Source organism: Bombina bombina, chromosome 1 (assembly GCF_027579735.1).
Source record: "Bombina bombina isolate aBomBom1 chromosome 1, aBomBom1.pri, whole genome shotgun sequence".
Classification (NCBI taxonomy): Eukaryota; Metazoa; Chordata; class Amphibia; order Anura; family Bombinatoridae; genus Bombina; species Bombina bombina.
The window spans coordinates 286,642,766-286,655,016 of record NC_069499.1 but is presented as its reverse complement, the minus strand read 5'-3'; the positions used below and the strand labels follow the sequence as shown (position 1 = coordinate 286,655,016).

Genomic DNA, 12,251 nt, shown 5'->3' with positions numbered 1-12,251 from the left:
TTTATCAGAGCAATTCCACTTTCTGCGGTATCATTGACAACCTTAAGAGCGTTCACATGGCTTCTTAGAGACTCACTGCAGTATTCTGTCACGTTGTGGATCCCAAACAATTCAAAGAACGTCTTTGTTTTATTAGTAACAAAATGGCTCAGGTCTTTTCCTTCAAAAACTATGTTTTTACCCTCTAATCGTTTCACTTCCTTTTTCTTTGCAGGTTTGGTTTCTAAATTTTTAGTCATATTTTCCTTAACAGCCTGAGTAATACGGTCGTCCAAAAAAGCCAATCCTACGTTTGTTTCTGACAGAAACCAAAGGTGTCTCTTGGCAACTATGAGAGCACATTTTTTGACGTCTGCATCTGGGTAAGTGCTCAGAAGCTGTAGCATATCCAAATCATTCTTTGGAGCCCATCGACTTACAATTGCCTCATGCCAAAAGCGAACATATATGAGGCTGACAAAATGTGCAACCCGTTTCATTCCTTCCAATTGTCGTTGGGGAATATTCAACTGTTTAGTGAAGTGGACAATTTTAAGTGCATATATTGCCTTTGCCATCCACCTTGCTTGATGCAGTGCCCCTGGGATCCTGAATGTAATGTTTATTCTTATATGAATTTTTTTCTTCTTTTGTACACTTCGTTCTTATTTTCGAGGCGAAAACCTTGTCTACTCCACTCATTGACGAACTCATACGATCTTCTCTTTGTTACCTAAGAAATTCTTTATCTTCTTGTGATACACTATTCATGTCCATCACATTTTGCCGGAAAATGTCAAATAACTTGATGAGATCACCTTTCCAAATCTGCCGTTTCACATTTGCTTTATCTGTGTTTCTCGATTTTTTTTTTTTTTTTTTTTTTTTTTTTTTTTTTTTTTTTTTTATTTTTTTCTTTACCCAGATTTTGGTATTCTTTGTACAACTTCTGTATACCAGCACGGATATTCTCCTCCGTCTTAACAGGGATATTTGCTTTCCTCAACACTTCCTGTAGTTTAGTACTGGTAGATTTAGCAGCATCCAAAAGTGTTTCTTTCATTTCCTTGTGATGGTAAATAAAAACTAAAAGTACTTGTTCCTTTGAAGGGAGCCGAGCTCCTAAAAACTCACCACTAGGCACCTTTTCTAGCAGCCAAATTGCTCTTTTGGTTCCCATTTTAAAGTTCAATTACCTGCAAAAGATGAAAGAAATACATGAGAAGACCATTAGTGTAAAGCACTTCAATGTTAGAAATTTCACTAGTTTGTGATAAAAGTGATCAATGTGTGCAACCCCTAAATATTACCCAATCTTCTTGAAATTTGGCATATATATCTTTTACATCAGTCATATGAAAATCACATCTTTTGAAAAATGAAACACCCTAATATATATATATATATATATATATATATATATATATATATATATATATATATATATATATATATATATATATATATATATATATATACAGGTATACCTCACTTTACAGCGCTTCACTTTACAGCGATTCGCTAATACAGCGCTTTGTGGAGCTGAAGTTCAACCTCCAAGTATTATGAAATAGTGCTGTAATCATTGTGAGATTGCGAGAAAAGTGACTGGCATAATTTTGTTATGCGCAGTTCACTCTGTTTACAGCATTACAGTGCAATCTGTGTCTCAGTGCTATAGTTTGGCAAATTTTACTACAGTAATTGTCACTATTTTACATGTACAGCATTTATTGAATTCTGTGCTGTGCTAGTGTTTAACTAAACTTAGCCCTATTGCACCCCTAATATATGTTAGTTCAAACATGTTTTTAAACACACTGGCAAGTGGAAAGAAAGCTAAAACTGCCTTGTTTCACTTTAAGGCGGTTTTCACTTTACAGCGGGGCTCCGGTCCCTAACCCGCTGTATGAGCGGGGTATACCTGTGTGTGTGTATATATATATATATATATATATATATATATATATATATATATATATATATATATATATATATATATATATATATATATATATATTACACCCAAAAACGATATGAAAACCAGGTTCCCTCTGAAATCCCATGTGTAGTCTTCAAAACAGTAGGCACTCATGGTAAATAAACAAACCCTTTTTTGCGATCAACTCATGTCACAGTGTTATGCCTTTACACCATAACGTTTTGGCTCTTGCTTTGAGTCTTTTTAAAATGGAGACATATAACATCAACATAGTGCAATAACAAATCCCCTTAAATACCCCATTTAATTACCTCATTAAGCTTCTGATGTCCACACAAACACGCCGAGCGGTGTGGACAGTTGCGTGCACGTGTTACCAAATTGACATGCGATTACGTTATCAGTTGCCATAGTAACCTGCAAACACAACATCATCTGTTTCCACAGTACTAAGGCGATCACGGTACACATTGTGTATAATTAAAAAAAAAAAAAACAAAAAAAAAAAAAACACACCTAATGGTGATCAACACCTAATAAATTACTTACAAATCCTAAAAACTAACATGTAATGGTTTTAGCACTCTTAATCTTATGCATAAATAGATTATATCCCATATTTATCAGGATGCATTTTCATTGAACCGTATATCATAGTATCAGTATTACATAGTGGGATAAAACAAAATTTGCTATACCACAATACTATAGTTAGTGCTATATAAAACTAAAAGTTTGCCTTCGAATCCCAAAGATATGGTAGAGATTTCACTTCAAGAGAAGGGGAACACCCATAACTTTCATTTAAAGAAACAACTGTAGTCAACAACCATATTCAGTCCTCGAGGGGCCACTGTATCCAAATAATAAATCCAACGAGACTCCAGTCTTAGTGGGGCTTTAGCCCTGTCACCACCATGTTTAAGTTTAGGTACATGATCAATAAGAATTGTTCTCAACGAAGAGATAGGATGCCCAAGGTGTTGGAAATGTCTCACCACCTTGGAGTATAACAGACTTTGTGGTTGGCTAACCTTTCTCTAAAGGTTGTTACCATTTTACCCACGTAATAAAGTGAACATGGACAGATGATCATATAAACTACAAACTCTGACGTGCAGGTGAGCTGATGTTTGATATTGAAGGTTGGAACTAAGTACCACTAATCATGCCATTGCATGTAATGCAGTTCCACATCTGTAGCAACCCAGCTTAGCTTGAGATAGCCATGTATCACCTTGGTAACACTGGACAGGGTCCATTTTCACCAGTAAGTCACGCAAGTTTGCGTGTTCGTTTTCTAAACCATTCTGGGAGGTGGAGATCCAACAAATGGTAAACTTGTATTAGAGGCCACTATCGGTTAATTTAATGGTCAAACTTATCTAAAACGCTGTGCTTTAAAGCTTGTCTAGCCCTTTTGTTACTTATCACTGAAGCCCTTATGGAGGATCATTATTGCAATATCTCAGTTCTACATTTTTGGCTCTCTATTGCTTCTTTCCGGTAGTTGTGTGCCTATTGGTAAGTACCTTTTTTTTATTGAGGTATTTGCAAAGATTAGTATTGTTTAAAAAAGTGTCACCGTACGTTAACAGTTTAGTTATACAGACATGTAGTTCAAACTATGTAGACAAGTGGTTCCAAAATAATCTACAATATATCGACCAGATCAATTACATCAAAAATAAAAAAAACTCATGTGCTACAAACAAACTTGGTGAAAACCAACACTTGTTCCTTTGGAGACTTAAACTGTAAATATAAATAATACAATATTCAGTACAAAAGAACAATGGAAATTAATACCCATAGAATAAACTGTAGTAAAAAAACATATAACAAACAATTAGTATACATGGATGTGTGGACAACCCCATCTAGCTCACTGAAAAACAGAAGGGTGGCGTACTAATGGTAAAATAATGAACATGTGTTAACACAGGTGTGTGTGTGTATGTATATGTATATATATATATATATATATATATATATATATATATATATATATATATATATATATATATATATATCACATGCAAAACTGGCTAAGTTGTAACATGAACTAGAGAAATATTGAAGTAATATTAACTACCTAGGGAATTAGCTAGATAGGAAGGGGCAGTAATATAATAGTGCTAAACAAAAAAAAACTTGGATGGAATCATTGTGCTCATGATAGTGCGCTTCCATAGACTCCAATAGGAGTCTCGTTCTCATGCCATTAGACACGACATGAGAACTAGTGCAGCGAAAGGGGTAAGTTGCGAAGCGATGGGCATCAAATTTAAAGTAAGTATATGAATGTAAATATATATATATATATATATATATATATATATATATATATATATATATATATATATATATATACACGTGTTAATGTGTATATACAGTATACACATATTAACACATAAATATATATGTATATAAGCATATACATATATATATTTACTGGTGATACACAGTTCCCATATTCCACAATGTAAAGGCACTTTTCAGTGCCATGTTTTTTCCTGAGAACCTACAGCCGCCAACTTTAGCCCCAAAAAACTGTCTATTGCAGTAATTTTTTTTTTTTTTTAATTAAAAAAAAATGCTTCAATTTTTTTTATTTTTATAAAGGCATTACACATTTTTTTTTGGGGGGAGGGGGGCATTTAAAACATTAATCAGAGCATTCTAAATAGTCCTAATATAAGAAAAATAGCTAGTATCATCATTCCTAATAAAATAAGGAATCTTGTAATACTAGACAGGTAATAAGCAGTCTTATTTGAAATCACCCACATGAATTTGTTCAGATGCATAAAAACCCTAGACAAAATTATCTAGCCTACAGCTGTCCTATAGTCCAGACTTCAATATTGACAAACTTAAAAAGTTGCTATAGGCATAATTATGATTGATTTAAAACATATAAAATAACTGGATTACAATACACTAGATAAATATTCCAGCATAAGCTATCACAAAGTCCAGCAATGTGTGGTATCTGTCTCTTATATAGAAATATGTAGGTTTGTCAAGTTCATAAGTGATATTGGAAGTGGGCTTAAGGGGAAGGTTTGCTTGTTTGCTGATTATACAAAAATTTGTAACAGGGTAGATGTTCCAGGAGGAGTTGATCAAATGAACTGTGATATTAATAAACTAGAGGACTGGTCAAATAAATGGGATCAGAAATGTAATATTACCAAGAGCAAAATTATGCATGTAGGATCCAAAAACCCAAAGGCCAATTATAGTCTCAATGGTACATTACTGACTAATTAAAGAAGAAAGGGATTTGGGAATTATTATTTCAGATGATTCAAATTTGGTACACAATGCCGCAGTGCAGCCAGCAAGGCCAGTCAAATGCTTGGTTGCATTGGAAGAGGTTTTAGTAGCAGAAATAGCAAGGTTCTTATGCCACTTTACAGATCATTAGTTAGACCAAATATGGACTACTGTGTACAGTTCTGGAGACCATATCTTCAGAAAGATATAAATAAACTAGAAGCTGTCCAAAGGAGGGCTACTAAAATGGTACATGGTCTAAAATATAAAACGTACAAAGAAAGACTATGATCTAAATATGTATAGTTTAGAGGATAGAAGGGAAAGAGGTGACATGATGGAAACCTTCAAATATATAGGGACTTAATAAAATAGAAGCTGAAAGCATTTTTCACAAAAAATAATTGCCAAAACAAGGGGTAACAATCTAAAGTTAGAGGGTAGTAGATTCAGGAGAAATTTGAGGAAGCATTTTTTTTTTACAGAAAGGGTGGTGGATTCATGGAATAAACTTCCATTTGAGGTGGTAAACACAAAGACTGTAAAGGAATTTAAAAATGCCTGGGACATGCATAAGGCTATCCTAAGGAAAAAGTAACATGTAATATGGGTAGACTTGATGGGCCTTTTTGGTTCTTATCTAACGTCAAATTCTATGTTTCTAATGCCTTTTAACCCACCCCTGTCTTACAGTAACAGCACGTAGTCCCTTATCACCTTAGCTGACCCAAATACAGGGAGAAATTATTGGGAAGAACACTATGGATCTTAGATGATGTCCTCGACTCAATGCCTCCAGACTTAAATAAACTGCTAGCTCTGAATACCTCAGTGATCTGCAAATGTTTAGCGCCTCCTTGGATAATATTTTTTGCCCAAGGCCAGCTTTTCCAGCTACAGTGATATCTGAGCCTGGCCAGCTGGGGATCCACATCCAGCACCGCAATCTAATGCAGTTATCTAACACAAAATAAGCCTTGGTCCTCTCCCCTTTATAGGCATTGGACAAGACACCAATTGGTGTCTACCTTGTAGCAAGTGGCGCTGTGTCCGCCAAAGCATCTAAGGCTTCAGGATTCTCTTTAGGCTCATAGTGTGTTTATATCTCTCTTGTCTGCATCCCTCATATTAACACCAAGTGACTGAGTCACGGCTTTCATGGCCAGACAAAAATTTTGGGCAGCCCCAGTCCTATGCTCCACCACACACACAGGGCACACTTTAAGGGAGGGCAATACTGATAGATCACAACAGCTTGCAAGATGGCTCCTAGGCCTGTGGAATAGTTTGCCACGTAGCTGTCCCAAAGAACATAGGCGAGATCACGGTCAAATAATGCACTCCTTAAAAGTACCAAAACTCAACTGAGGTATAAAGTAGTAAAGATAGCTATAGTTATCTTCAGTTAATAGCTAAAAAAACAAAAACGTGCTGCTTTGAGAGCTGGCTCCGCCCTCTTGTAAGTACTATTTTTTGTTGTTGGGCACTCTATTAGCCTTTTTAGGTTATTATTTTTTATATAATATATATTTATATCTCCTTGGGACAGTTATATTTTTATTTTATTTCCCTTAAAAATTCTAGCATGTGTTTTTTAGTGTGCGTTGGGTTTTGCGTACATAGATTCATAAAAATTGCGCACAGGTTTTACACACACTGGCTTTCGAGTCTGCGCACGTCAAAAACGCATGCAGGTTCGTTTTGGCATGCTTTTACCTTTTTATCTCACGTTGGGTAATGCTTTGGCTCCCTCAGTGCGCTATCTGGATGTTGTGTGTGGAGTCTGTTCCATCGGCTAGTGCAATATCTTCAATTTTTTTGTCAGCTTAGCTCTCTTTTTTTTTTTTTTTTTTTTTTTTTTTTAAAGAGCTGCTTCTGGAGGCGGTATGGTGTTTTTTTTTTTTTCCCCCTTTGCTTCAACAGCCCTTTTTTGGGGATATATCGATTTATATGTTATTTATGCACATTACTACTTTTGTAGATTTCTGCTGTTATGGAGCCTTCTGATTCTGTCTCTAAATCTACTTTAGAAGCTGGGTCCTCTGAACACTTTCCTACCAGTGTTAAATGTGTTTTCTATAAGCAGGCTGAGGTTTTACCATGAATCCACCACCCTTTCTTTAAAAAAAAAAAATGCTTTCTCACATGTTTCTCCTAAATCTGCTACCCTCTAACTTAAAGGGACAGTCAACACCAGAATTTTTGTTGTTTTAAAAGATAGATGATCCCTTAATTACCCATTCCCCAGTTTTGCATAACAAACACAGTTCTAATAATACACGTTCTACCTCTGTAATTACCTTATATATAAGTCTCTTCATACTGCCCCCTTATTTCAGTTCTATTGACAGACTTGCATTTTAGCCAATCAGTGCTCACTCCATGGTAAATTCATGTGCATGAGCTCAATGTTATCTATATGAAACACATGAACTAATACCCTCTAGTGGTGAAAAACTGTCAAAATGCATTTAGATTCGAGGTGGCCTTCAAGGTCTAAGAAATTAGCATATGAATCTCCTAGGTTTAGCTTTCAACTAAGAATACCAAGAGAACAAAGCAACATTGGTGATAAAAACATAAATTATGCTTACCTGATAATTTTATTTCCATCGAGGGGAGGAGAGTCCATGGCTTCATTCATTCATTACTAGTGGGAATTATGAACATGGCCACCAGTAGGAGGCAAAGACACCCCAGCCAAAGGCTTAAATACCCCCCCACTCCCCTCATCCCCCAGTCATTCTGCTGAGGGAACAAGGAACAGTAGGAGAAATATTAGGGTATAAATGGTGCCAGAAGAGAATATAAAATTTAGGTCCGCCCATCGGAGCTACAGGCGTGGGCCGTGGACTCTCCTCCCCTCGATGGAAATAAAATTATCAGGTAAGCATAATTTATGTTTTCCATCTAAAGGGGAGGAGAGTCCACGGCTTCATTCATTACTAGTGGGAACACATATACCCAAGCTCTAGATGACTCTGAATGTGAAACCGGGAGGGTAAAAGCCGGACCCTTAATCTAAGGGCAGCGCAGCCTGTAGAACCTTTCTCCCAAAACCGCTTCCGCAGAAGCAAAAACTTCAAATTTGTAAAACTTAGTGAAGGTATGCAAGGAGGACCAGGTAGCCGCCTTGCAAATCTGCTCCATAGAAGCCTCATTCTTGAAGGCCCAAGATGAAGCTACCGCTCTAGTGGAATGAGCAGTAATCCTCTGAGGAGGCTTATGACCCGCTGTCTCATAGGCCAAGCGGATCAGGCGCCTCAGCCAAAAAGACAAAGATATAGCAGAAGCCCCCTGACCCCTGCGATTCCCTGAACACAACAAAAAGAATTTGATTGTCTGTCTGAAATACTTTGTGGCCTGAAGATAACATTTTAAGGCATGAACCACGTCCAGATTATAAAGTAACCTCTCCTTAGGAGGAGAAGGAGGATTAGGACATAAAGAAGGCAGGACTATCTCCCGATTGATGTTGCGGCTAGACACCACCTTAGGGAAAAACCCCACACCAGTGCGAATAACAGCCTTATCCGCATGAAACGCCAGATAAAGGGGCTCATATTGCAAGGCCGCCAGCTCAGAAATTCTGTGTGCCGATGCAATGGCCTTCCATGATATAATTTTTATGTCAAGAGAATGCATAGGTTCAAACGGAACCTTCTGCAAGACCTTAAGTACCAAGTTTAAGCTCCACGGGGGAGCAGACTGCTTAATGACAGGCCTGATTCGAGATAGAGCCTGAACAAAGGATTGTATGTCAGGTAGATTAGCGAGTCTCCCTCCTTCTTTGGGACCACAAACAAATTGGAGTAATACCCTAGACTCCTTTCTGCCTAAGGTACTGGTACAATAACCCCTAGAGCGGAGAGATCACGCCCCCACCCCTGAAAGGCCTCCATTTTTTCCGGCCTTGAAGACAGGTTTGACAGCAGGAATCTGCCCCTGGGCGGAGAGGACTTGAACCCTATCCTGTAACCCTGGGTGACTATCTCCAGAACCCAGGGGTCCTGAACGTCCTGCAATCAGGCGACTAAGAACAGAGACAATCTGCCCCCCACTTGGTTCGCAGACCAGTCGGGGGGCGGCCCCTTCATGCGGACTTAGTCTCGGTGGGCTTCTTGTGCTGGTTAGACTTGTTCCAAGCTTGAGCAGGCTTCCAGGCACCCTTGGATTGGTCCGCTTTTGTGGTGGGCTGAGCACGTTGCGCCTTATCCCCGCAGAAGGGACGAAAATTAGCACTCTTAGGCTTTGCCTTCTTATCCTGGGGAAGGAAGGCACCCTTGCCTGCTGTAACCGTGGAAATGATAAGAGTCCAGACCTGGACCGAACAGGATATTGCCCTTGAAAGGAAAAGACAACAGCCTCGTCTTAGAGGTCATGTCCGCCGACCAAGATATTAGCCACAGAACAAGAAAAACCGGACACCTTGGAATTTTGGCGGATAATCTGCATATTAGCGTTATGAATGAAAGAATTGGCCACCTTTTAGGGCCTTAATCTTTTCCTGCACCTCTTCGAAAGAGGGTTCACCCTCAATCATAGCAAATAATGCATCGCACCAATCTGACGCAGCTCCAGCTGCTGCCGGTAATAAAACAAACCCCATGTGTTGAAACATCTTTTGCAACATGTTTTCCAACTTCTTATACAAAGGCTCCTTGAACGAAGAACTTTCCTCTAAAGGAATCGTGTGCTTAGCGAGCATGGAGATGGCTCCATCCATCTTGAGAATGGTCCACCACAACTTTAGCTGGGCCTCCGGAACAGGGAAAGGCTTTTTAAATTGAGAAGGAGAAAAGGAAGAACCTAATCGCTCCCACTCATGTTTAATAATGTTCCCAATCTTTACAAGAACCGGGAAGGCACCCTGTCCTCGTAAACCTTATCCAACTTAGGAAAGGAGGGTTCCTCTGGTAGTTTGGGTTCTGGAACCTCTAAGGTAGCCATCACTTGCTTTAACAAAAAATGCAAGTTCTCCATTTTAAACCGAAATCCGGTTCCTCCGCTGTCAGAGGTTTAGATGATGCAGACTCCGACCCCGAAAGGGCCTCTTCCGATGCGTCGGATTGGGCCTTGTCATCGTACCACCCTGCTGGGGCGTCCGACAGACACAACTGGTTCGGGCCGCTATGAGAAGCTCTACACTTGCGCTTAGCAGAATGCGGCAAAGCATGTATCACCTTAGCGACTGCCATTTCATGCTGGTCCGCAAAGTCCGACTTGGCTAAAGAGGGAGTACCCTCTAACGTGTCAGAATCCTCCATAGCTTTTCAGAAAGAAGACTACAACAGGCACCTTTATAACCACCAATGGCCGGGGCACTCGCCACCTCCTATGAACCGGACTCAGAAACCATTTTGTCTCATCCGTCGCAGATCAAACCGGAAGTGAAGAAGCCCCACCCGGTCACAAGGGTGACTACGCAGGACCGCCCCTGCTGATGAGAACGCACCAAAAAAGACTGCGCAAAACTACCAGAAGAGAACCTGTCAGTTCCACAAAATGCCAGAGCCGCGTCGTTGCACATAACGCAGCAATCGCATAATAAAATTAACATGTACAAACCACCCCTGCTCAATAATCCCCTCGTAGGAATATTACCCCTTGATTCTATAAAGATAAAGGCGCCACACTGTGGCCCTGCTTCTGTGTTTATCATTATGTAAAAATAAAACGATCTTACCAGAATCTACGCCGTGGAACAGGAACACGGCCCTTCAAGTGTGACAAGTTGTAGCTGCGCTCTTGACATAGACTTGAGAGAAGAAGCAATTTGCGAAACTCGTCAACGCCGATTGCTAAAGGAGCTGTTAATATGAGTCGGGATGGTGTCGCAAAGGGAAGCTCCCCCTGCATCTCCAGACTCTAACGTTCACCCAGGCCCTCAAGTTGAGAAGCTTAAAGGGCTACTTAAACTCCTGTCCCATAGTGAAGGTTAGAACCCCTCATAAGAGACCTCCGATATTCTGTCGCCTCTCTGCCACCTCCTGTGACGAAAGGCAAAGAATGACTGGGGGATGAGGGGAGTGGGGGAGGTATTTAAGCCTTTGGCTGGCGTGTCTTTGTCTCCTCCTGGTGACCAGGTTCTTAATTCCCACTAGTAATGAATGAAGCCGTGGACTCTCTTCCCCCTTTAAATAGAAAGTAAATTGGAAAGTTGTTTAAAATTACATGCACTATTTGAATCATGAAAGTTTTTTTTTTTTGGACTTGACTGTCCCTTTAGGATTGTGACTACTTGTGTTCGCATTTTTTTTTTTAATGGAAAATGCTTTCAGCTTCCACCCACCATTTGCCTTAATTGAAATAGTTAATCTGGGATTTAGTTTGCAGACAACAAGGCTATCCACTGTCAAACTTAATATAAAGTGAATTGTTTTGCAGTTGTTATCTGATAAAGCTAATTAAGCACAGATATGTAGCAGAGTTATAAATTGTTCAATTTTTTTTTTTAGAGCTAAATTACATATACAGTGGCAAAATAATAATGAAAACATATTGCAATGTTGTTTCATTATGCATAACTAACCATTTAATATAAAAAATCTCATGGTCTCTACTGTCCCTTTTAAGTGTTTTTATGGTAGACTCATAAAATAATTTTCCAGTGCGCAAAGTTTTTCAGCAGTTCTATCTTGGTACTGATACGTTTTTGTTTTGTTTTTTTTTGCAGACATTACTACACGAGCAGGGCTACCAGCTCCTTTTAGGACATATTCATATGGTGAGTACCATCAGATATGCTCTGCAGTTACCACATGCTGTCACTATTTTATGTTCCAGCTTGTGTTTTATAAGACCAGTAATTTCAGTGTATGAAATTTACCAATTGCCAGTCACTTCATTAACAAAATTGACTCCATCCGACATGAAATCAGCTCTCAACATAATTCCATTCTCTCCCCCCCTCAAATGCTCTCACTCAACCACAACCCTCATAACCTGAAACTTAGTTCATTCTCCCCTGTTACTGAAGAAGTAGTTTCGGCACTTATACTGCGCTCTCACCTCACTACCTGTCCCCTTGACCCTATCCCCTCACAGC

At 39.1% G+C, this 12,251-nt stretch overlaps 1 protein-coding gene across 2 annotated transcripts in view; it reads left to right on the top strand.

Annotated features, from left to right (window-relative positions):
• C1H2orf76 (chromosome 1 C2orf76 homolog) overlaps positions 1 to 12,251 on the top strand; it is a 138,266-nt gene that overhangs the window by 9,300 nt on the left and 116,715 nt on the right. For both annotated transcript variants that reach the window (XM_053698024.1, XM_053698025.1), the window contains exon 3: positions 11,880 to 11,930. In XM_053698024.1, the coding sequence (XP_053553999.1) occupies positions 11,880 to 11,930 (51 nt within the window). The remainder of the gene's footprint in view (positions 1 to 11,879; positions 11,931 to 12,251) is intronic.